The sequence below is a fragment of the Denticeps clupeoides genome, unplaced genomic scaffold (genome assembly GCF_900700375.1).
Source record: "Denticeps clupeoides unplaced genomic scaffold, fDenClu1.1, whole genome shotgun sequence".
Classification (NCBI taxonomy): Eukaryota; Metazoa; Chordata; class Actinopteri; order Clupeiformes; family Denticipitidae; genus Denticeps; species Denticeps clupeoides.
The window spans coordinates 9,699-33,718 of NW_021629896.1; the positions used below are offsets into that span (position 1 = coordinate 9,699).

General features: G+C 50.8%; 5 protein-coding genes across 6 annotated transcripts; 2 read left to right on the forward strand and 3 right to left on the reverse strand.

Annotated features, from left to right (window-relative positions):
* Window positions 1-754: 754 nt before the first annotated feature.
* Window positions 755-3,418, reverse strand: LOC114776756 (proto-oncogene c-Fos-like). The gene is given in 5 exon segments (XM_028966846.1): window positions 755-1,448; window positions 1,451-1,814; window positions 2,278-2,385; window positions 2,526-2,693; window positions 3,094-3,418. Coding segments are annotated over 5 exon segments (855 nt in total). The 5' UTR covers window positions 3,142-3,418; the 3' UTR covers window positions 755-1,281.
* Window positions 3,419-4,180: 762 nt separating this feature from the next.
* LOC114776757 (transmembrane emp24 domain-containing protein 10-like) lies at window positions 4,181-7,421 on the forward strand. The gene is made up of 5 exons (XM_028966848.1): window positions 4,181-5,082; window positions 6,155-6,275; window positions 6,478-6,551; window positions 6,941-7,067; window positions 7,149-7,421. The coding sequence occupies exons 1-5, from the start codon at window positions 4,912-4,914 to the stop codon at window positions 7,268-7,270; spliced, it is 615 nt and encodes a 204-aa protein (XP_028822681.1). The 5' UTR covers window positions 4,181-4,911; the 3' UTR covers window positions 7,271-7,421.
* Window positions 7,422-7,660: 239 nt separating this feature from the next.
* Window positions 7,661-8,654, reverse strand: LOC114776758 (acylphosphatase-1-like). Its single transcript, XM_028966849.1, has 2 exons — window positions 8,481-8,654; window positions 7,661-7,960 (listed from the first exon to the last, which is right to left on the reverse strand). Exons 1-2 carry the CDS (start codon window positions 8,556-8,558, stop codon window positions 7,742-7,744), a joined length of 297 nt encoding a protein of 98 aa, XP_028822682.1. The 5' UTR covers window positions 8,559-8,654; the 3' UTR covers window positions 7,661-7,741.
* Window positions 8,655-8,703: 49 nt separating this feature from the next.
* LOC114776755 (zinc finger C2HC domain-containing protein 1C-like) lies at window positions 8,704-10,175 on the forward strand. Its single transcript, XM_028966845.1, has 2 exons — window positions 8,704-9,680; window positions 9,757-10,175. Exons 1-2 carry the CDS (start codon window positions 8,769-8,771, stop codon window positions 9,946-9,948), a joined length of 1,104 nt encoding a protein of 367 aa, XP_028822678.1. The 5' UTR covers window positions 8,704-8,768; the 3' UTR covers window positions 9,949-10,175.
* On the reverse strand, window positions 9,971-24,016 carry LOC114776754 (serine/threonine-protein kinase Nek9-like). 2 transcript variants are annotated; one of them, XM_028966844.1, is made up of 23 exons: window positions 23,722-24,016; window positions 22,997-23,174; window positions 22,379-22,434; window positions 22,233-22,303; window positions 22,041-22,146; window positions 20,198-20,329; window positions 19,998-20,108; window positions 19,793-19,857; window positions 19,653-19,703; window positions 19,378-19,570; window positions 19,096-19,240; window positions 18,804-19,007; window positions 18,678-18,724; window positions 17,647-17,808; window positions 15,754-15,862; window positions 15,507-15,668; window positions 14,798-14,965; window positions 14,633-14,692; window positions 14,369-14,556; window positions 13,195-13,356; window positions 13,009-13,116; window positions 12,868-12,921; window positions 9,971-11,479 (listed from the first exon to the last, which is right to left on the reverse strand). In XM_028966844.1, exons 1-23 carry the CDS (start codon window positions 23,908-23,910, stop codon window positions 11,351-11,353), a joined length of 2,850 nt encoding a protein of 949 aa, XP_028822677.1. In that variant the 5' UTR covers window positions 23,911-24,016; the 3' UTR covers window positions 9,971-11,350. The 2 variants fall into 2 exon arrangements, with proteins under 2 accessions (XP_028822677.1, XP_028822676.1); XM_028966843.1 differs by having other exon boundaries at window positions 13,009-13,119.
* Between the last annotated feature and the right edge of the window lie 4 nt (window positions 24,017-24,020).

Genomic DNA, 24,020 nt, shown 5'->3' on the forward strand with positions numbered 1-24,020 from the left:
ACCCGGGTTCAAACCACACTTACTACCATCGTGTCCCTGAGCAGGACACTTAACCCTGAGTGTCTCCAGGGGGGGTCTGTCTCTGTCACTACTGGTTGTAAGTCGCTCTGGATAAGGGCTTCTGGTAAATGCTGTAAATGAAAATAGCCAGAATATTAATTCTTAACATAATAAATATAATAAACTTGTTTCCATTTCAGTGTGTATTTTTGACATGCACTCAAGTCGTCAATGTCGCGCTTATGAATTATTTTGTAAATTGAAACAAGTGAATGTGTTTCAGCCGTTGACCTTTCACTACGTATCACCCGGATGGTGATCTCCAGGCAGGCGGGCATATGCAAATTAACCCGCACTGCGATCCAATCACGCTTCTTGGCGCCTTTTTCCCCCATTTCCGGTTCTCCATTAAATTGATTTCAGTCGATAATTAACTGAAATGTACGTGACTAAAATCTTGCACGTTCCTTTATTTTCTGTCTTCTGGTTGTAAGATGCTCTGAATAAGGGCGTCCGATAAATGGCATAAAAGTAATGCAAATATTCTTATTCTGTCGGGCTGCATGATTGTACAGTGAAAAGCATTTAGCATCTTTTGCCACTGGCCTTGTATTATATTCTCCAGAAAAATGAGGCGCATCATCATCTTCAGTCATCTCACTGCTGCTATTGACTACGGCTCATCATTTCAAGACAATGAATAATAAGACATCAATAGTTTGGTATATTAAATTAATGACAGAAAAAACACAGGATGTGTTCATGTCGATATTTATTCATAAGCAATCAATGCTCGGTTCACTTCATTTGTTTGACGGACAAGTCAAAATTTAAAAGGTAGAAAAATAAATTATCATAAAATACATCTTGATAGATATAGCACTGGATGTTTTCATGGAAAACTCGTTTTTTTTTTTTTTCCCGAACAGATGAGGCGACAGCACGGTCTGAATGATGACGCTGAGGTATGCGATAAGAGAAGCACGACATTCAGCTATTCATATACATACACACTACTGCCACCAAAACGCAAGAAAAATAAATAAATAAATAAAACCACACAGTCAAGTCCACGACACGGTAAACAGTAGACCTATAGCACAAGATCACACGGATATTCAACTCGGATACCTGCTATATATGTATGTGTATATATGGCATCTCTGCGCATGCGTCTGGAACCAGGACGTAGTTGAGACCAGTCCGCAGGAACGCCCACATGCTCGCATAGCTACATCGAGTGTGTCTGGAAGAAGGACGCGCCGCGCAGGCGCACACCGCTCACAGCGCCAGCAGCGTGGGCGAGTTGAGGATGTCCGCGCCGGGCTCCGCCCTGTCCGGCTCCGGGCACGCGAAGGTGAAGACGGACAGGTAGCCGCCGCAGGTGGGCGTGGCCAGCGGCTCCAGGTCGCCGGCCACCGACTTGTAGAGGGTCTCCCAGTCCGCCAGCCCAGCGAGCCGCTCAGGTCGATGTCCGGCACCGAGCGCGCCGTCTCCGCGGACGCGCCGTCGTCGTCGGCGCCGCCGAGCAGGTCGTCCAGGCCGGGCTCCAGGTCGCAGAGGCCGAGCTCGGCGCTGGAGCAGAGCAGCAGGTCGGAGTTGCCGGAGATGGCGGTGGACGGCGCGTCCAGGTCCTCCACGTCCTCGGGGAGCTTGGCGCCGGCGTCCGGGCTGCAGGGCGCGTCCGGGTCCTCGGGCATCTGGCACGCCGGCTTGTGCGCGGCGAGGACGAACTCCAGCCGCTCCTTCTCCTTCAGCAGCGCGGAGATCTCCGCCTGCAGAGCCGCCTTGTCCTCCTCCAGCTGGTCCGTCTCCTGCGGGAAGGCAGGGGAGAGAGCGTGGGGTGAGCGCGGTGCGTGGAGCGTGGATCTTGGTGCGTGGAGCGTGGTGTGAGCGCGGTGATTTGGCGCGGTGCGTGGAGCGTGGATCTTGGTGCGTGGATCGTGGTGTGAGCGTCGTGATTTGGCGTGGAGCGTGGTGGGTGAAGTGGGCGTTCAGCGCGGTGCGTGGTGCTTGGAGCGCGGTGCGTGAGGTGAGCGCGGTGGTTTGGCGCGGTGCGTGGAGCGTGGATCTTGGTGCGTGGAGCGTGGTGTGAGCGCGGTGATTTGGCGCGGTGCGTGGAGCGTGGATCTTGGTGCGTGGATCGTGGTGTGAGCGTCGTGATTTGGCGTGGAGCGTGGTGGGTGAAGTGGGCGTTCAGCGCGGTGCGTGGTGCTTGGAGCGCGGTGCGTGAGGTGAGCGCCGTGGTTTGGCGCGGTGCGTGATGGGACTACTCACGGCCTGCAGGGTGTCGGTCAGCTCCCTCCGTCTGTTGCGACACTTGGCTGCAGCCATTTTATTCCTCTCTCTCCTGATGCGCTTCTTCTCCTCCTCCTCGGGAGACAGCTGCTCGGGGAATTTGAGAAGAGAGGAGATGCATCACCACACCATCACCACCACACCATCTCCACCATCACCACACAATCACCACCACACCATCTCCACCACCTCTGCACTGCGTCTGAACACCGAGAACACGGAGGTACCTGCTCGCCCTTCCCCTTCCTCGGCGCGCCCTTCCCCGGCTTGGCGGGCTGCGCTCTGCCCGGCGACGGCGACACGGACGTGATGACGGTCGGCTGGACCATCCACTGCAGATCCGGGGTGGTGGAGATCGCGGTCACCGTCGGGACGAACGAGTCGCCAGACGCGTCCTGGCGTGTGGGAGGGGGGGGGGGGGAGAGAATGTCACCATCAAGCCACGACCGACACGCGTGGACCAGAAGCTGCTTCAAACATTTGCATATTTCGCGTCGACCTAAAATAGTCTCCTCCAGATCAATATTTGCCCCCCCCCACCATTGTTGCTGACGTCAACACTGACGCAGGGCTGCTGTGGAGTCTCCTCAATGGCTTTATTTTTTATCAATGAACCGCAGGACGGAACCACGAACCGCTCGTACACGCAACATCTCCACGCATTAAAACGTCACGTGGAATTAAGATTTAAAAAAAACAAAATCGTCATTTTGTTTATCCGAAGACACGTTCGTTCGTTCCGATCAATTCCGTTGAAACCGATAAAGGAAATTATGACGTGAGAGCGCGTCTCACCTCGGCTCCGGCGTCCCCGCACCGTGGCGACAGGCTGCTTGGGAACATGGTCTCCGCGTCCGCAGGTGGTGCTGCTGGTGCTGCTGCTGCTGCTGCTGCTGCTGCTGCTGCTGCTGCTGCTGCTCCGGCTCCTCCAGGTTTTAAAACCCGCTCGACTGATGGAGCCGCTCGGGAAGCTCCGCCCTTTTATAGTCCGACGGAATTTTATGAATGAACCGGGGACGGTACCAACTCCCGGCGAGGCGGGGGGGTACGGGACGAGAAGGACGCGGACGGACGCGCCGCGGACGCGACCCGCGGTTTTTACCCGCGTTACGCGGGGCTCCGAGACGCGGCAGCGTGACGCGCGTCGGCGCCAGAGCCGCTGCGGACGCGCGTCTCCCCGTCTCACCCCCGTGACGGGATACGCGTGGCACGTCCGGCGCCGCCATTCATAAAATACTGATGCGCGGACGTCGCCGCGCTACAGACACGACGCGCACGTCTGAAAGGTCGACGTGTCACGTGTCGGTCCACGTTTAACAGAAACACGCGTGTTGGGGACGCCGGCGCGTTTAGGCGTTTTTTTTTTTTTTTTAGAGGCGCCAAAAATACGAGACTGGAATGCAGAGCGGACCCTCCCGCGGCCAATCAGCGCGGACGCTCCCCGTCGCCGCAGTGACGCGCCAGTATCTCGCCGGAAGTTGTCCTTATAAGGACAGTGACGTGCTGGGATTCCATTTTCGAGCGCAGACGCCGGGTGCAGCGGGCCCGTCTTTATTCATCGAGCGAACCGTGAGGCAGTTCGGGTTCATTAACGCGAAAATGCCGATAATGTTCATGTTCATTAATGGATGTTGTGGGGGACGATATTCCTTCTCTACACACACCACGTCATTGTTTGATAAAAAAAACACTATAATAAGCACTAAACAGGTAAATCATTAGTTCAAAGTGAAGTGATTGTCATTGAGAGACGGTGCACAGGGTGAAATGTGTCCTCGGTATTTAACCAATCACCCTTGGTGAGCAGTGGGCACCATGACAATAAAGTGAAGTGATTGTCACATGTGATACACAGCAGCACAGCACACAGTAAAATTTGTCCTCTGCATTTAACCCATCACCCTGAGTGAGCAGTGGGCAGCCATGAGAGGCGCCCGGGGAGCAGTGTGTGGGGACGGACGGTACCTTCATCAAGGGGACCTCAGTGGCACCTTGGCAATTCGAACTTACAGCCTGATTGATTGATCGTGATCCAGGTTGATTGCGAGTCCTGTCCCACCACTCCCACAGTAACATGCATCTTAGATATCGGGGCAATCGGAAGGTTGTGGGTTTGAATCCTGAACCAACAAGGCGCTGTCCCCACACTTTCGTACACAAATCCATCGACCAGTCACCTGCGTGGCGTTCACAGCTTGCACAAGGCAGGTGCTGTGGACAGACAAGAAAATGGTGGTGGTACCCAGGTTCAAATCCCACTTACTACCATCGTGTCCCTGAGCAAGACACTTAACCCTGAGTGTTGCCAGTGTTGTAAGGCGCTCTGGATAAGGGTGTCTGGTAAAGGCTGTCTGTAAGAAGAAACTGCCTGACTGGCTGGACGTTTGTGGTAAAACCATGTAATAATCAGGGGAAAAACGCTGGTTTTACTAATCACATTCCTTTCATTAACTTCGGCGACCGTATTAAACGTGTGATGCAAGTGGTGCACTGTGGCTAAATAAAGCCTTTTGTTGCTACGAAGCCGCTCCGTCAGAGGCGATCCGCCATGACGTAACGCACGTCACGTGACCACAACCCGGAAGTCGGCCGTTAGCTTGCTAGCCGACAGCCATGTTGACGCCGCTGTTGCTGCTGCTGGTTCTGTTCGAACCGGCGGGATCCATCACGTTCTACCTGCCCGTCAACTCCCGGAGGTGCCTGCGAGAGGAGATCCACAAAGACGTGCTGGTGACGGGAGAGTACCAGATCAGCGAGGCGCCCAACACCAGGAACAGCCTGCAGGTGGGAATAAACCATGTAACCTGCTTTAAACGGTTACCAAATAATCTTTCTTTAAAGTTGCGTTCTTACACTGTAACTTTGTAACGCTGTTACACCTTCACCGGCCTCACTGCTCGCCAAGGGTGACGTTTAAATACAGAGGACACGTGTCACAGTGTGACGATCACCTCCTCACTTTCACTATTCGATTACGATTGCGATTACCAGTGCCTCGATATCGACGCGTCACGTCAGTTTTCTACATGGTCACATGACGTTTTCTCGTACGCCTGTGTGGTGGTAGTAGCCTGGTGGGTAACGCACTCGCCTATGAACCAGACCCAGGTTCAAACCCCACTTACTGTGAGCAAGACACTTAGCCCTGAGTGTCTCCAGGGGGGGACTGTCCCTGTAACAACTGACTGTAAGTCGCTCTGGACAAGGGCATCCAATAGTCACATTGGATACACAGCAACACAGTGAAATTTGTCTTCTATTTGTTACACTATTACAGCAATATGATTTTAGGTACATTGTTACACCATTACGGGACAGTGGTGGCCTAGCAGTTAAGTAAGCAGCCCCGTAATCATAAGGTTGCCTGTTTGAATCCCAATTCGCCAAGGTGCCACTGAACAAAGCACCGTCCCCCCACACTGCTCCCCGGGCGCCTGTCATGGCTGCCCGCTGCTCACACAGGGTGATGGTTAAATACAGAGGACAAATTTCACTGTGTGCATCGTGTGCTGTGTATCACAAGTGACAATCACTTCACTTTAGATTACACTAATATGGTTTTAATTAGTGTTACTGTAGTGTGATTTCAGTTACATTGTTACACTAATATGGTTTTAATTAGTGTTTCTCTAATGTGATTGTAGTTACATTGTTACACTATTTGACTAATATGGTTTTAATTAGTGTTACTCTAGTGTGATTTCAGTTACATTGTTACACTAATATGGTTTTAATTAGTGTTTCTCTACTGTGATTGTAGTTACATTGTTACACTATTACACTAATATGGTTGTAATTAGTGTTACTCTAATGTGATTGCAGTCACATTGTTACACTATTGTAATCTCCTCCCCAGATCAAAGACTCTTCTTCTCACATGCTGTACTCGAAAGAAAACGCGTCTAAAGGAAAGTTCGCCTTCACCACGGAGGACTACGACATGTTTGAAGTGTGCTTCGAGAGTAAATCTCCCATGGGTGAGTGCCATGATGCCACAGGCCCTGCCCACGCTCGCTCCGCCGTCATGACCCACGGCAGCACTAAGCGGGGAAAATGTACAAAACGTGCAGCCAGTCCTGGATTTTGGAAGGAGAGAATGTGGGGTTGGGGGGCGGGCGAACAGTCATTTCCTGGAATTTTTGGCTTCCTCACAATAAGTCTTTTCATTCTGGGCTCTAGGTACAGGGAGGGTCCCGGACCAGCTGGTCAATTTAGACATGAAGCATGGGGTTGAGGCGAAGAATTATGAAGAGGTAAGAACTCGCCCCCCGAATGTGTTTCACATCGGCCACCATGCACGGCCGCGGTTGGTGCGTGAGAGTGACGCCCCTCGTCTATTTTATCCTGCATTTCAAGACAAAACAACAAGAGGCTAAAATATCATGCCTTTTCACGGGTAGTAAATAGCAGTAATATTAACATCATTAACAGCATGATGCATTAAGTATTTGTGTATTTTTGAGATTTAAATATAAGAATGGACTGTGTAACCTACATTTAGCTAAATGGCCTTTCAGATTATTATGCTGCCATCTACTGGAGAATTCGGTCATACATCAATTTCCATATTATGAAATGCCTGCATTATATTAATATTTGATCTATCAAAGATAGATCGTTAACTTTACTTTGTGTTGCTTAGATTGCCAAAGTTGAGAAGCTGAAGCCCCTGGAGGTGGAGCTGAGACGACTGGAGGATCTGTCCGAGTCCATCGTCAACGACTTTGCCTACATGAAAAAGCGCGAGGAGGAAATGAGGGACACGAACGGTACGTTAGAATAACCGTATTGTTAGTTTGGATGGAAGCTCGAGGAGTTCCGTGTAATAGCGAGTGTTGGAATTTCCGCAGAGTCCACCAGCAGCCGGGTCCTGTACTTCAGCATCTTCTCCATGTGCTGCCTGACTGGACTCGCCACATGGCAGGTCCTTTACCTCCGCAGGTTCTTTAAGGCCAAGAAGCTGATCGAGTGACGCATCCACTTTTTACGTCTTGTTCCCCGGTGTAAAATATTGCTGATGGATGATTGTTTTTGAATATTTTGTTTAATAATGTTGTACCATGATGTACCATTTCTACAAAAATTCTAAATATGAACGTAGTTTTTTTTTTCTCCATATAAGGCTTTAAGATAAATAACAAAAATATCAGTGTTTTGGATTTTGTAATAAAATTTCCATCGTGTTGTCACCTTTAAATAAAGAATATTACCCCAAAAAAAAGTTTCAAAATTCTGAATCAGCTGAACCTTCAGTGGAACGTAAAGGAGAAATCTGGGAAGAACAGAATTGACATGAAGACTAAACTATTTCAGATAACCGATCCTGAAACGAAGCTGAAAAACGAAACAGAACCGAGCGGCGTGCTTTTTAAATTAGATTTTCACTTTTAATCAGCATGTTCTGCATCTGAAATAAATAAATGAATAAATATGTGGGGTTTTTTTAAGTGCGAACCACTTGAAAGTCTGTGAAGTCCAGGGCCTGGACCTTCTGCTCGTTGGTGAACTGGGCCTGGACGATCCGCGACTGGGGGCTGCCGGTGGTCTTCAGCCACTCCTGCATCTGCCGGACCTGGTCCCCCGGGCCCTGGACGCGGCCCTGCACCGTCCCCGCCGCAGTGTTCCGCACCCAGCCCACCAGGCCCAGCTTCTTCGCCTCTGACTGTGGACGATCGTGCAATACACACCGTGGTAAACGTGACAAGACGTCTCATGTCCTCATTGGGGGCAGTGGTGGCCAAGCGGTTAAGGAAGCGGCCCCGTAATCAGAAGGTTGCCGGTTCGAAGGCCCACTGCTCACCAAGGGTGATGGTTAAACACAGAGGACACGTTTCACTGTGCATCACAATCACGTCACTTCCTCCTTTACATCCATTGAAAGGTGACAAGTGACGCGATTGTCATTGTTAATGTCACCGCAGCACAGCACACGGTGACACGCGTCCTCTGTATTTAACCATCAACCGTGATGAATTGGAACCGGGGTCGCTTCCCTACCCGCTAGGCCACCGCTGGGCCGACATAAAACGAACACATTACAACCCGATTCGATTTAATTCTAGAACTGTGCACGGTGGGCGGCGTTCCGGTTTCCTCCCGATAAACCCAGATTATCGGTGGAATTAAATTAGAAACGTGCAATAAGAGAGCTCGGAACCGAACACCGAACTAACGTGCGTTACCTGAGTATACTTCCGGAAAAACACGCCTTGGACTTTACCGAAAACCTCGAAATCCACCGACAGGAGGTCCGCGGACATGGTGGAAACCGGCTGGGTGCTTTTTAAAGGCTGTTTTTGTGTAAAGGATCCACGGCGAACGTCGACGTGCGGCGCCCACGCGGGCCGGAAACGGGAAACGCGCGACGCTTCCGCGTCGCAACTTCCGGGAAGCGCGGCGCCGTTACCAGGCAACGCGGGTCAACAAAGCCGCGTCCCGTCTCCACGTCGGACCCGCCGCCGCGCGTCGCGATGCTCGCCGCGTCTCGCCGTCCTCAGGGCGCCGCGCCGTCGAGGTGGCAGAAGCTCCCGCCGCTGAGAAGAAGCGAGGACCAGCCGAAGGAACCCGGATTTCCACTGAAGCCGGCCTGCTACAGGAGAGCAGCGAGCCACCAGCCCGGGCTCGACGCGCCCGGACCCCCACATCACGTCCTGGAGGAAGGGAAGCTCGGGCTGAGGAGCCTGAGGGACAGGGAGGCCAGGATGGCGCAGGAAATCCGACGCAGGGAGATGGTCCTGCAGGAGAAGCTCCGCAGGGTCGTGGAAGAGCTGAGGACGGAGAGTTACGCGGGGTGGGGAGAAGGTAGGATCTACTCATCTGATCAGGGAGGACGTGTAAGGGCGGAGTGGGACTGGGAGAGGCGGAAAGGAGAGACAGAACAGTGGAGAGAAGCCAGGCGAGACAGGCGGGACAACAGACCGAGGCAGGCAGATGTAGGAAGGGACTGGAAGCAGAATGAGAGGGACACCAAACGGCATCCAGAGAGGACGGAGTTGAGATGGAAGGATGGAGGTGGGAACCCCGAGAAGAGACGGGACCCGGACCTCGATCGCGGGGCGTCCCAGGTGACCGAGCTCATGCAGAGGTCAGGTCTGGGCGTGAAGACGGAACCCAGAGACCCCCCCAGGCTGGCGCCCGCGTCCCGAGGCCTCAGCAGGCTGGGACGGGTGGAGTTCCACTCCGAGGAAAGCTTGTGGGCCCGGCGGGAGCCCTGCGCGATCTGCAAGCGGCGCTTCGCCTCGGACAGACTGGAGAGCCACCTTCAGATCTGCGAGAAGGTCCAGCGCTCCAACCGCAAGACGTTCGACTCGTCCAAGCAGAGGGCGAGAGGGACCGAGCTCGAGAAATTCATGAAGGCAGGAGGCGGGAGTTCCACCGCCGAGGTAAGACCACGCCCGCCCACCCGCAGCCGAGCCCCGTCCGTGCGTCACGTTCATTCCGTATCCGTGTCCCCCCCAGGAGAAGACGCCGAGGCAGAAGAACGACGCCCTCGTCCGCAAGGCGCACCGCGACGCGGTCCCCGCGGACGCCCACTACGTGGCCTGTCCCCACTGCAGCCGCCGCTTCGCGCCGGGCGTGGCCGAGAGGCACGTTCCCAAGTGTCAGAACATCCGGAGCAGGCCGCCGCCCCCTCCCAGACACCGGCGCTGACCAGCACGACTCGGACACGGCCTGGACGGAGACGCCTTTATTTACACCCACATCACACCTCGGCTTCGTGGAACATTCTTTGGCAAAATAAAAGAAAGTGAAAAGTGACGGTCATCGTGAAACACTGCAGCACCGCACACGGTGACATGAGAATATAGAGAGAATATAAATTCTGATTATATAAAACTCGTATTTAAAAAACAAAATTAAAGGCACAAGCAGAGAAACGGGGGAAAAACAGACATTTCTTTGGTATAATTATGCATACATTTTATAAAAACACTTTTGAGTACGGTTCACGATTTAACTGGATTAATCATTTCCAAGCTCTGGGTAAGTTCAAAGGTCAAGTGTGCAAACGTTCTGGGTCCAAGCCCACCGCGTACCACACACTGATGAATATGCATGGAAATATTTATGCACCGTAATGCATTATGAAGGTTTAATCAAGGCTTCTGTCCACATATATGATGCATGCATGGGTGGTAGTAGCCTAGTGGGTAAGACACTCGCCTATGAACCAGAAGACCCAGGTTCAAATCCCGCTTACTACCATCGTGTCCCTGAGCAGGACACTTAACCCCCCGGGGGGGGACTGTCCCTGTAACTACTGATTGTAAGTCGCTCTGGATAAGGGTGTCTGGTAAACGCCGTAAATGTAAATGTAATCCATACGAGCCCCTGCAGGACCCAGAATCTTTGGATATAATATCAGTAAAGCGTTTTTTCTTTTTCCATGAGTAGTGTCCATCAATACAAAACCATTTGATGTTTAGCCATAAAATTATATTCCGTTTGCATATGTATGCAGCATAAATTAATTAAAAAAAAAGCTGCCCCTCCACCTGAAATCTTTTACATTTGATGAGATCGGAAATCATTTTCAACAGACTTTTCATCGTGGAGGCATGTAAGCTGCAATAATAATAATAATAATAGTAATAATAATAAGGCACAGATAACTGTTTGCGTGTGATGAATACTGAATACGTTTTACGCTGGCAGGAATACGAATCGCCACCCCTGAAACAATTCCAGATGTGATGCTGAATGGCCAATAAAGACGTAATTTACACAAATATAAAAATATATAACTCATACCTCACTTCTGCACGCAGGCAACACGTACGCTATTAAACATTCCCGCTAAAGCGACGTGCAAAACGTTGAATCCGGTGGCGTGAACACACTTTGGCTTGAAAGACAGAGACACGCATTCATATACATATCATGCAATAATAATATGTTAATACAGTAAACTGGAATGAAAAGGCCTCGTTGCTGAATATCCGGTCATGGTTTCGATCATCGGTTATCGATACTAAATCCCAAAAAAAACGGCAGGCCTGTCAAACCCCGGGACCTTAGAAGCGGTGCGGCCTGTCGGGACGAGGGCGGAGTCTCACTCCCTGAACTCCTCCCCGTCCTCCCGGTCATCGCGGCGCGGAGCCGAGGGCTGGTTCGCTCCGCCGCCACTCAGATTCCGGATGGCGTTCCACAGTCTCTCGTTCTCCTCCAGCTGATCGTCACGCTGTGAAACAAAGCAAAGCTGACATTTGGGGGCTGGGCAAAAATAAATAATTTAAAGAATTGATTATTGTAGCGATTACTTTCACAATGCATTGATTAATTAACATTCAGTTTGATCAGATTCTTGATTAATCGACTATAGCAATTTATACGTGGTAATGTACATATCTGCATTAATTTCTTAACAAGTCAAGTAGGCTTACGGGTCATTTCAGTTACAGTACAGGCCAAAAGTTTGGACACCTTCTCCTTCAACGTGTTTTCTTTATTTTCATGACCATTTACGTTGGTGGATTCTCACTGAAGGCGAATGTGGAGTTATGTACTTAACAAAAAAAGGTAAAATAAGTGAAAACATGTTTTATATTCTAGTTTCTTTGCTCTGATTACTGCTTAAGTTAAAGTGAAGTGATTGTCACATGTGATACACAGCAGCACAGCACACAGTGAAATTTGTCCTCTGCATTTAACCCATCACCCTGAGTGAGCAGTGGGCAGCAATGACAGGTGCCCGGGGAGCAGTGTGTGGGGACGGTGCTTTGCTCAGTGGCACCTCAGTTGCACCTCGGCAGATCGGGATTCGAACCGGCAACCTTCTGATTACGTGGCTGCTTCCTTAACTGCTAGGCCACCACTGCCTCACCTTTGCACACTCTTGGCATTCTCTCGATGAGCTTCAAGAGGTCGTCACCTGAAATGCTTCTCCAACAGTCTTGAAGGAGTTCCCAGAGGTGTTTAGCACTTGTTGGTCCAGCTCACCCCAAACCATCTGGATTGGGTTCAGGTCCGGTGACTGTGGAGGTCAGGTCTCCACTTTTTGTTAAGTACAGAACTCCACATGTGTTCATTCATAGTTTTGATGCCTTCAGTGAGAATCTACCAACGTAAATGGTCATGAAGATAAAGAAAACACGTTGAATGAGAAGGTGTCCAAACTTTTGGCCTGTGTTGTATTTACAGGTGTGAATACTACTGTAACAGAAACGAGGTCTCTTATTTACATTTAAGTACTCCCACATTTCTGACGAAACCGCGAGTCTCTCACATTGAAAGTAAGAGTGACCTGAATGTCATTGTGAAACACTGCAGCACAGCACACGGTGACACAGTGAAATTTGTCCTCTGTATTTAACCATCACCTTTGGTGAGCAGTGGGCAGCCATGAAAGGCGCCCGGGGAGCAGTGTGTGGGGACGGTGCTTTGCTCAGTGGCACCTTGGCGGATCGGGGGCCGCTTCCTTAACCACTAGGCCACCACGGCCCCCATGCTTTAGTTCCACGCGTATTTTACATTGACTACGTCGGAGCGTCGCTCCAGCCCTACTCTTCATTTAGCGCCTTGGGGTCGGATTTCCGTTTAAATTGAAAGAAACGTGGAAAGACATTTTACCTGCTTTTGTAACAACTGAATCGCAGCTTCCTGTCTGTTCACCGTCTCTCGGAGCTGCACGCACAAAAAACCAGAAGGAAATGATAAGGCTTCGCCTTCACAGTAACCCTGCTGAGGGGTGTGGCAGGGGCGGAGCTTCACCTGGGCCAACTCGACACTCGCATGGCAGCAGCTCTGCCCCATCCCGCTCTTCTTCCAGGCCCCGCCCTCCTGCACGCCGTTGACCTTCTCGCAGGCCGGTGGCCGCGCCTGCTGAGGACCGACACGCGAGAAATGAAAACGTGCGCGGTGGCGCGCGGCCGCGCGTTAAACCGCGTTGCGCCTTACCGAGAGCCCCTTCCCAGGAGCTGCGGCGTGGGCGGCCGCCTTCAGGCCCTGCAGCTCGTCGTAAGGCAGCGTGGCACTTTCCGACACGGAGGAGGCCAGGGGGCCGCACAGGGAGTTACCGGAGCTGGCCGGCATGGGGATGAACTCGGCGTCCTGCAGCTCCTGTGGGTTAAATATCGCCATTTTGAGCAATTTCATTCGGATGCCCTCTGTCTGACATGTAACATCTACACGCCTTGTAGCCTGACGCGGAATCCTGATCATCCATATCCGAAGCATGAACAAAAGCACAGATTCTGAGCCCGCTGAACAGGACAAATTTGTCCTCTGCATTTAACCCATCACCCTGAGTGAGCAGTGGGCAGCCATGACAGGCGCCCGGGGAGCAGTGTGTGGGGACGGTCACATCACAGCAGCAGATTTTACCAGACATTCTGGCATTTACCAGACGCCCTTATCCAGAGCGACTTACAGTCAGTAGTTACAGGGACAGTCCCCCCCCTGGAGACACTCAGGGTTAAGTGTCTTGCTCAGGGACACGATGGTAGTAAGTGGGGTTTGAACCTGGGTCTTCTGGTTCATAGGCGAGTGTGTTACCCACTAGGCTACTGCTCCCACCCGGCATGTGGTTCATGACAATGACGAAAAGACTCTAGTTCCATCCCCAAAGGCCATTCTGAGCTGTTACAGGCGCTGACCACGTGGAAAAAAAAAAAATTGCGTCTCAAAGAGTGGGGCGATGCCAGAGGGACGCGTGTGACTCGGTGGAACATGCGCCAAAAAAGATGCAGCGAATGAACCAGCGCAGAGAGACGGAGACAAACGTAAATTTCCTGAAAGCTAGGATTCGAACCGGCAACCTTCTTAAAACTAGCGTAACACTGACAGACTAGCCCCTCGACCCCCAGAATACCTTGTATTAATAAATTGTGTAACATTTAACAGCAAAAGCTAATAAAAATAATATTATTATTCTCAATATCGACTATTCGCTGCAATAACGTGTTTTTAATATTATTTATTTACTTCCTGCACTGTTCACTTTATCTTGTCCTGCACCAGAGCAGCTGCTTTTTAATCTCATTTCGTACCCGTTTTCTTTATTTCAAAGTAAGAAATTAAAATGTGTGAACGGAGTAGATTATGAAACATTCTGGTACAGTGTGGCGATCACCTTTCGCAGCCAGAAAGGACAGGAACTGTCCCCCGTCTGGCTCGCCATGTTCATCGCTGAGAACTCGAGCCCTCGGTCCTCCGTGTCCGCCTCCACCGTGCCGCCCATGGTGCCCTCGCGCAGCTCGGTGTCCGCCGAGCCGTGCTCGGTGTCCAGGTCCATGGAGGACGTGGAGACGTGGCCCACGCCTACAACACCGACTGCATTACAACCAACCCCAATAAGAACCCGACTCAACCCCCCCCCCCCCAGAAAGCTGCTTACCGCTGCCTACTGAAACGCCGCTGCTGTTCGAACGGATGGTTTTTGAGTTCAGGACCTTTTCTGGAAATTTACAACAAGAAAAAAAAAAACATGAATGGAGAGCAGGACTTTTTTTTTTTTTTTTGTCTTCTGATCAATTTAAAAGGATAAAGAAAAGGCACGGACCCATGATGAGGATGGTGTGCCACCCACGGCAGGACAGGTCCGGCACGTGATGCAGGGAGCCAAAAATTGGGCGCGGCAGAGCGGGGCACACCTCAGACCCAAAGCCTTTATCATGAGGCATCCCCAGCCGCCCGTTCCCAGCGTTCCCCCACGCAAAGATCTGATTGTCTGGTGGAGGCCGGAAAGAACGTGTTACTGCTTTCTCGGATTTTTAAACCGAATATTACGTGAAGCGAAAGGGAAAAAAAAAAAAAAAACACCACACGGTGGGTTATGGACAACTGGCCTTGAACCGGCAGTGCTCAACTGTTCAGCTGAGATCTTACAGTGCTACACACACTCAAGGTTCAGCATGAACATGAAGCACTAATACGGTAAAATCAATACAGACGCAGTGACAAAATAAAGGTAGAAATGAACGGGCGGGACAGTACGGTAAAAACAGCCCACACAATATTAACACAATAATAGACATTGTGGTTCATTGTATACTTGCAATATTTGAAATACTGAGGTCTGTAGCAGTCGCTAAAGCATTTCGCTGCATATCATAGTGTTTGACTGTGTACGTGACAAATAAAATTTTAATTTTGAATTTGACATAAAAAGTGAAAAAAGAACAAACAGGCACAGATAAGATCCTAAAACTAATTCCAGATATTAATCTGACGTTGTGACCGGGAGAGATGAGACGCTGAGGTCCCCTCACCTTCGGTGGCAGCGATAGAAAATCCGTCCCCACAGGACACCTTGGTGATGGCCTTCCCCCCGAACTGACCCAGAAGCAGCTGCACGCCCTGGTGCTTCTTGAAGTCCTTGACCCCGAGCTGGCCATACTTATTGCAGCCAAACGTCATCAGGCGTCCTCGCTCTGCAGAAAAACGCGGAGACGGGGGACGTGAGGAAATGCAGACAACGGATTCCCTACCAGACCAAACGAAAGGCAAATTCTGTACCGTCAATGGCCGCCGTGTGGGTCTTTCCTGGTGCGATGACCTGGATCTTGAAGCGAGCCAGAGTCTTCACCAGGGTGAGGGTGGGGGTGTAGGGAATGCCTTGATTATCCTAGTTTAATAAACAGGATTTATTTAGGAGAAATAAGAAAAATGATCGGATGAACTGTTTTTTTTTTTTTTTTTTTTGTCGGCACCTGACTGATATCTGCAGTCTGATATCTACACAAGATCACTTGGTGAGGTCATTTCCTCACATGGATTATCCTACCACTGCTATGCTGACGACACACAACTCCTCTTCTCCTTTCCTCCCTCTGATCTACATGCTGCTTCCAAAATCTCTGCATGTCTAACAGACATCTCGTCTTGGATGGCAGCCCATCACCTCCAACTCAATCCCACCAAAACTGAACTAATATTCATTCCAGCAGATTCTTCACCACATCAGGATCTTGCTATTTACCTAGACAACTCGCAGCTCTCTCCTTCTGCAACAGCCCGCAACCTTGGCGTAACAATAGACAACCAACTCTCCTTCTCAACTCACATCAGCAATCTTTCCCGCTCATGTAGATTCCTTCTCTACAATATCAGACGAATCCGCCCTTACCTGTCAACCCAGGCCACCCAACTACTGGTTCAGTCCTTAGTAACCTCACGACTGGACTACTGCAACTCCCTTCTAGCTGGTCTACCTCTATGTACCATCCGACCTCTACAACTCATACAAAATGCAGCAGCACGACTGATCTTCAACCTTCCCAAATTCTCCCATACCACCCCTCTGCTACGTTCCCTTCACTGGCTCCCAGTAGCTGCACGCATCAGGTTCAAAATACTGATGCTGGCCTACAAAGCCAAACATGGAGTAGCACAATCCTACCTCACAGCCCTTATTACACCTCACACTGCACCTCGTATACTCCGAGCCTCCAGTACTGCTCGCCTGGTCCCTCCATCTCTAAAAGGAAGACGCTCATCTAGACTCTTCTCCGTCTTGGCCCCTCGGTGGTGGAATGAACTTCCCCTCGAGGTCAGAACAGCTCAGTCACTGAGCACCTTCAAACGGCAGCTCAAGACCTTCCTCTTTAAAGAATATTTAGATTAAATTGTAATTTTCTTGTCAAACTTTGTGTACAGAATCTACAACAGAGTGAATTAAATAGATGTATTCATAGTTGGGGTCCTAGTGAACCGGAATTGATCTCTTCATCGATGGTAACTTGAAAGCACGTTGTAAGTCGCTCTGGATAAGGGCGTCTGCCAAATGCCGTAAATGTAAATGTAATGCAGGTTTAAGGAAGCCAAATTTAAGGCTTTTTAAGAGCTTTTTTAAGGCCACTTACATCGAATTAAAAGCCCTGAATCAGGGTCGTGAACCACATTTATCCAAGGGCCAGAGTTATCCTTGACCAGATACTCTTCTAAAATAATAGATTATTTGTATTTGATTTGGTAAGTGTCACTAGGGGGCGACAGCAACATTCTCAGTTTCTTATGTGTGAGGCATTTCCACTGCTGCACTTCGTGAACCCAGAAGTGACGAAATTCACCAAATTATTTAGATGTTACCAGTACAAAATTATATTGGGTCTGCAGTATTTTTAAGACCTTTAACCGTGGATTTAGGGATTACTAGACATTTTTTTATTATATTTAAGGCCTTAATTTTTTGGCCGAACATCCAATTAAAGGCTTTTTAAGGATCTGTGGATACGATGCATTTGATTGTAAGATTCAAACCATGAATATTTAACATTAATACGAGTCCCCAAGCCTGTATATGGTCCCGCAGTGGCTAGAAATGGCGATAGAAATGCCTCACCGTTCAGAGAGTGGCAGCTCAGACGGTCGGTATGAGAACATTTAGGGACTTATTTTGCACGCACGCACCTCTCCAGGGTGGTTCTTCAGGCCCGTGATGCCCTGGTTCAGGCCGAGCTTGTTGAACTCATTGTTCCCACAGGCGAGCACCTTCCCAGATTCGGTCAGGAAGAAGGTGCCGTCGCTGCCACAGTAGACAGAGTCAAATCTGGCACCTTTGGGCACGTCCACCTACATCGGTACAAAACAGACGAAAGGCAGAAGATTTAGAAGCTTTAGGTGATTTTAGATTGTTATAATGTACTGTCTGAATTACAAACCTGACCTGGCCCAAGCCCAACAAGTTCTGCTTCTAAAAAGTCTGACTTTCTTTGATGTAGTTAAAATGAATTGCCTGGCGACGGTGGCCGAGAAACGCAAATCGAATGTCATTGAAATTTAAAAAAAATAAACATCACGCAACACACTTTTACCAACCACCGAAACAAATATACAAGCAGCGGATCACGCGCAACGGATAAGTATTAAAGAAGTTAATTTACAGCACGAGCGCGACCTCGACCCCGCCCGACTTGGGCCCGGTCTGAATTGCCAGAAATACCGTATTAATGTAGAAAGGGAAATTATGACTTTAGCATCATGCCCAGTTAGGGTGGTAGTAGCCTAATTTGTAACACACTCGCCTATGAACCAGAAGACCCAGGTTCAAATCCCATTTACTTCCATTGTGTCCCTGAGCAAGACACTTAACCCTGAGTGTCTGCAGGGGGGGACTGTCCCTGTAACTACTGATTGTAAGTCGCTCTGGATAAAAAAAGTGAAGTGGTTGTCACATGTGATACACAGCAGCACAGCACACGGTGCACACAGTGAAATTTGTCCTCTGCATTTAACCCATCACCCTGAGTGAGCAGTGGGCGGCCATGACAGGCGCCCGGGGAGCAGTGTGTGGGGACGGTGCTTTGCTCAGTGGCACCTCGGCAGATCGGGATTCGAACCTGATTACAGGGCCACTTCCTTAACCGCTAGGCCACCACTGCCCCAGGGCGTCTGGTAAATGCCGAATATTTAAATGCAAATGTAGTTAACTGGTCGGTCACCTGCATTGGAGAAGCAAAATCGTCCTCACAGCCCAGACCAAGGCGACCTGCGGGCAGAACGAACAGAAAGTTCTCAACACTCGCCACAGCGTACGTCAATTCGAGCGAAACGAACGAGCCGCTCACCATGTTCACCACAGCCCCAGGAATACAGGTCCCCGCTGTGCGCCAGCAGGGCCACCACGTGGTTGTCGCCGCAGGACACCTGCTGCACCCGCCGCTCCTGGAAGAACTCGGGAAGAACCGGCTCCAGGACCTCCATCCCCAGCTCGTTCTCCACGCCGACGCAGCCGTAGTAATCCGACCCGAACAGGTACAGCTGGTCTTCGTCTAAAGAAAGAAAAAACGCACGCGGCGACGATGCGGCGCAGGCCCGGGGCGACGGAGAGGAGTCCGGACGTCCCGTCCCCGCACTCACCGGTAACGCAGGCGGTGAAGTCCGTCCCGCACGACACCTGCCGGATGGCCTTGCCCTGCAGGCGTTCCACGCGGCGGGGCTGGCGGTACGAGGCCTGGTCCCCGTGACCCAGCTGGCCCACCATCTTGGCACCGCCCTGCACGCTCTAGACAAAAACAAGCAAAGTTCTGCAGAAAAGGCAAAAAAAACAAACAAACAAACAAACAAAAAAAACGTAAAAACAATCATTTTATTGGATGCGGGGACGTTTTTTTCCGCCCGCTTAGCGAGATCACTACTCACTGCCCAGGTGTAGAGCTCCTTCTCCACCGTCACCACCGCGAAGTGGGTCTCCCCGGCGCACACGTGCTGGGCGCTGCTGCCCCCCTTGAACGTGTCCAGCTTCTGAGGGGTCAGCTTGCCGCCGCCCCAGAAGTACGCCTCCCTGGAGCGAGTGGTCACCACCGCCACGGGACTCTCCGTCACCGAACTCAGCCTGCGGACAGAAGCAGCGTGACGTTGGCGAGCCCGAGCGGCGCCGGCGGCGGCGGGAGAAAGTGTCCCTGCGTCCCACCCACTTGGGCTTCTTGATGGCCGAGTTGAGCGCCGCCACTCGCTCCTCCAGCTCCCTGCGGAACACAGAACAAGCGCTGACATCCTCCCTCGTCCGGCAACACCGCCGGAGCCGCGTTCTAGCGCCTCTATTTCTAACACCCACTGCTTGACACCGGCGATGAGCGGCTGGTTGAGGATCTGGTCGGCCGCGGGTCTTCTCTCCGGGTCCTGTCCAAAAGGAAAATGGAACGGCCGTCACTCGTGCGCTAGTATTCCGGTTGGTTGGGCGGGAATTTTTTTTTTTTTTTTTTTTACAGCCATAAAATCAACATGACAACAACGAACATGAAAAGCCAAAAGCTCCTGACCTGCTCGAGGCAAGCGTAGACCAGCTTGATGAGGTCGGCGGAGTACACGTCCGACCGGACCTCCATGGTCCAGTTGCCCTGGACGATCTTCACACACAGGTTGAGTGGGTTCTGCGGGGAGATCGGGAGTCGCCTGATGTAGAACGTGGACGTAGAACGGCGGCGAGGACAAAAGAGAAGGGGGGGGGGGGGGGGGTTACCGTAGCATCGAACGTCCTGGTGAGGGTCAAAAGCTCGTAGAGGACACAGCCCGTGGCCCAGATGTCGGACTTGAAGTTGTACTTCACTCCCTGGCAAAGCTCCGGAGACATGTAGTACGGAGTTCCTACACACTGCCAGGGGCCACCATCAAGCAAAGGAGTTACGTCCAGCGTGACAATTTGACAACTCTTACTAAAACCCTGGTCGTAATCGTTCTGAAAAAATGTCACGGCTGCCGCGGGTACCAGGCCCCTTGCCCAACCGGAAGGACTAGATGCCCAGGACCACGGACAGTGTAAAAAAAGCACCAACGAGCAAGCACAACCGCAAACTCATTCGGCGAATTTATTCTCGTTTCACGTAAGCCGTTTTATGGATTGACGTGACTTTGACCCGACCACGCGTTTGTTAAAACACTGCAGCACAGCACACGGTGACAGGGTGAAACGTGTCCTCAGTGTTTAACCGTCACCCTTGGTGAGCAGTGGGCGGCCATGACAGGCGCCCGGGGAGCAGCGTGTGGGGACGGTGCCTTCGTCAAGGGGAACTCAGTGGTTCGAACCGGCAACCCTCTGACGTTGGTTCCCCTTCAACTCTGCACGAGGCCATTACGAAAGCTAATACATTATAAATAAAGTGATTTATTCACAGCAGTACCTTCTATAATTTGATATTCATTTGAAACTTGATAGAAATACGCGGCAAACTTTAAAAAACAAGAATCACCACACAAATCACAACGTGTGATTTAGAGACTTTGATCAGACGAGACTAATTTTGACATTTTGGCAGATTTTGTCCAAACGCACTTTTGACTATTAGAAACTGGGCGCCTGTTTCATCCGAGTCTGCACTGCGGTCAAGCTGCTTAACTAAAACCTTACTGGACGTCTATCAGATTTGGAACGATTACTTCTTTATTACACGTTTTTCTGATGTTATAAGACTATAATGAGTTTTTTTATTTATTTCTTTACTGGCTTTAACCCCAGTGCAGGGCTGCCCTTTTCTAGATCCCCCAGCGCCCTGTTTCCATCAGATTTAGAAATTTGATCAGCCCCCGAAAGGAAAACCAAAGTATCTGAATATCTTGCCTCTACAATTTTTGCAACCCGATGGCAATAAATTCACAGTAAAAAAATGGAAGCGGCAAAATTTTGAATAATGACATTCAACTTCAGGCTCAGGATGCTCCACTGTAGCGATAAAGAGTTTTCAAACTTCACCACACTGCAATATGTGGAGTTCTGTACTTAACAAAAAAAGGTGAAATAAGTGAAAACATGTGTTATGTTCTAGTTTCTTTGCTCTAGTTATTGCTTTGCTCACTCTTGGCATTCTCTCGATGAGCTTCAAGAGGTCGTCACCTGAAATGCTTCTCCAACAGTCTTGAAGGAGTTCCCAGAGGTGTTTAGCACTTGTTGGTCCAGCTCACCCCAAACCATCTGGATTGGGTTCAGGTCCGGTGACTGTGGAGGTCAGGTCTCCACTTTTTGTTAAGTACAGAACTCCACATGTGTTCATTCATAGTTTTGCTGCCTTCAGTCTACCAACGTAAATGGTCATGAAAATAAAGAAAACAGAAAATGAGATGTGACCAGACTTTTGACCTGTACTGTAAGCCGACCAGGATGCTGTTCGTCTCCGGAATACGGAAACACAGAATCTCTCTCGCTTCCTCACTCATATTTCGTTGTGTGATGAGAATGTCATCGTCTCGCATGATGGTATAATCATCTTCTCCACCGCCTCTTCACCTCAGTCCACATGGGCCTTTAACGAGTTAAAAACGGCAGCTTCGCCGCATCCATCCCGCCCGAGTTTTACACGGCGGCCGCTCACCGTCTCTGCCATGGAGAACTCCGAGCCCAGCTTTTTGGCCAGTCCGTAATCGCCCAGCTTGATCAGGTTGGTCTTAGTGAGGAAGATGTTCAACGTCTTGATGTCTCTACGGGGGGAAAGCATCGATACCGAGCCGTTAAAATGCAGATCTGACGCCGCTGCTCCACGCCAGGGGACACGAAACCCGTTTACCTGTGCAGGACGCCCGCCTTGTGTATGTGGGCCACGGCGGACACAATCTGGTACAGATACCATATCACCACCTGAGGACAACGGAGGGAAAAATTAAAATGTGCAGCGACACACCACACGTCCCCCTCCAGTCCCCCAAATATTACCTCCTCGGAGAAGAGCTTCCCCTTCTGCTGGTTGATTTTGTCGTACAGATTTCCACCTGGAACAACACAGCCAGTTCGTCAGCGGCACGCTGCTAATTATCTGAGACACGTGTCCTCTGAATTTATGGGGCAGTGGTGGCCCAGAGAGTAAGGAAGCGGCCCCGTAATCGCCAAGGTGCCACTGAGGTCCCCTTGATGAAGGTGACTATCACTTCACTTTCACTATTTAACCATCACCCTTGGTGAGCAGTGGGCAGCCATGACAGGCGCCCGGGGAGCAGCGTGTGGGGACGGTACCTTCATCAAGAGGACCTCAGTGGCACCTTGGCGGGTCGGGATTCGAACCGGCAACCTTTCGGTTTCGGGGCCGCTTCCTTAACCGCTAGGCCACCACTGCTTACATTGTAACGTTCTGACGTAGATCGTCAGCTCTAATTTACTGAGACATGCGGCTGAGAAAGTTCTGGAAGAGTGACGTGGTTCACTACGTAAAGCCAGCAGAGATACTACAGACCTGCGCTGGCTTTAAACGTAGAGGAAGTGTCTTGGTAATACATTCACGTGTCAGTTTTCCAGAACTTTCTATGTTAAGAAGGTTGTGAGATGTTCTGCGGCCACCGTTGCAGTACTCCAGCTCGATCAGCAGGCTGCTCTTGTCCATGAAGTGGTTGAAGTAGGCGATGATGTTGTGGTGCTGCAGGATGGAGAGGATGCTGATCTCGTTCATCACGTCCCGCCGCTTCTTGTCCGACAGGCAGCTGAGCTCCACCTCCTTCCACACCACCAGCGAGTTGTCCTGCGTGGAGACAGACATGCAGGCATGGTGAGGGCCGGGCGGGGCCTGGCAGTAGCCTGGTGGGTAACACACTCGCCTATGAACCAGAAGACCCGGGTTCAAACCCCACTTACTACCATCGTGTCCCTGAGCAAGACACTTAACCCTGGGTGTCTCCAGGGGAGGACTGTCCCTGTGACTCTGGATAAGGGCATCTGGTAAATGCTCTTGAGGCATCTTAGCTGATGTTGTCCCTGGTTTAATGATTTCTAAATTCATAATAGTGTTTAATATTTTTATAAAAGCACTGTGTGAAACAGTTTTCAAAACACTGTGTATATTGTTGAATTAATAATTTTTCCATTTATCATAATAAAATGCTGTATATTGTTGTATTGATAATGTTGGGTGGTGGTGGCCTAGTGGGTAACACACTCGACTATGAACCAGAAGACCCAGGTTCAAACCCCACTTACTACCATCGTGTCAACCCTGAGTGTCTCCAGGGGGGGACTGTCCCTGTCACTACTGACTGTTAGTAAATGTAAACGTTTAAAACGCGCCGCACCTCCGAGCGCCGGTACAAGGTCGCCTCGCCGAACGCCCCCTTGCCCAGCGTGCGGATGGGGATGTAGTGCAGCTTCTCCTCCTCCCCGCCGGGCGCCGACCTGCCGCCGCCGCCGCCACCGGCCGCCGCGTCGCTGCCCGTCTCCGAGCTGAGGGACGCGAGGTGTCGCTCGTACTCCTCCAGGGACATGTTGGCCCCTGCGAGGCTGACAAAACTCGAACCGAGAACCGAACCGGACCGCTACGGCCTTCAGCCCGACACGGCGGCGGACGCCATGTTGGCTCTCAAGGACCCGGAAG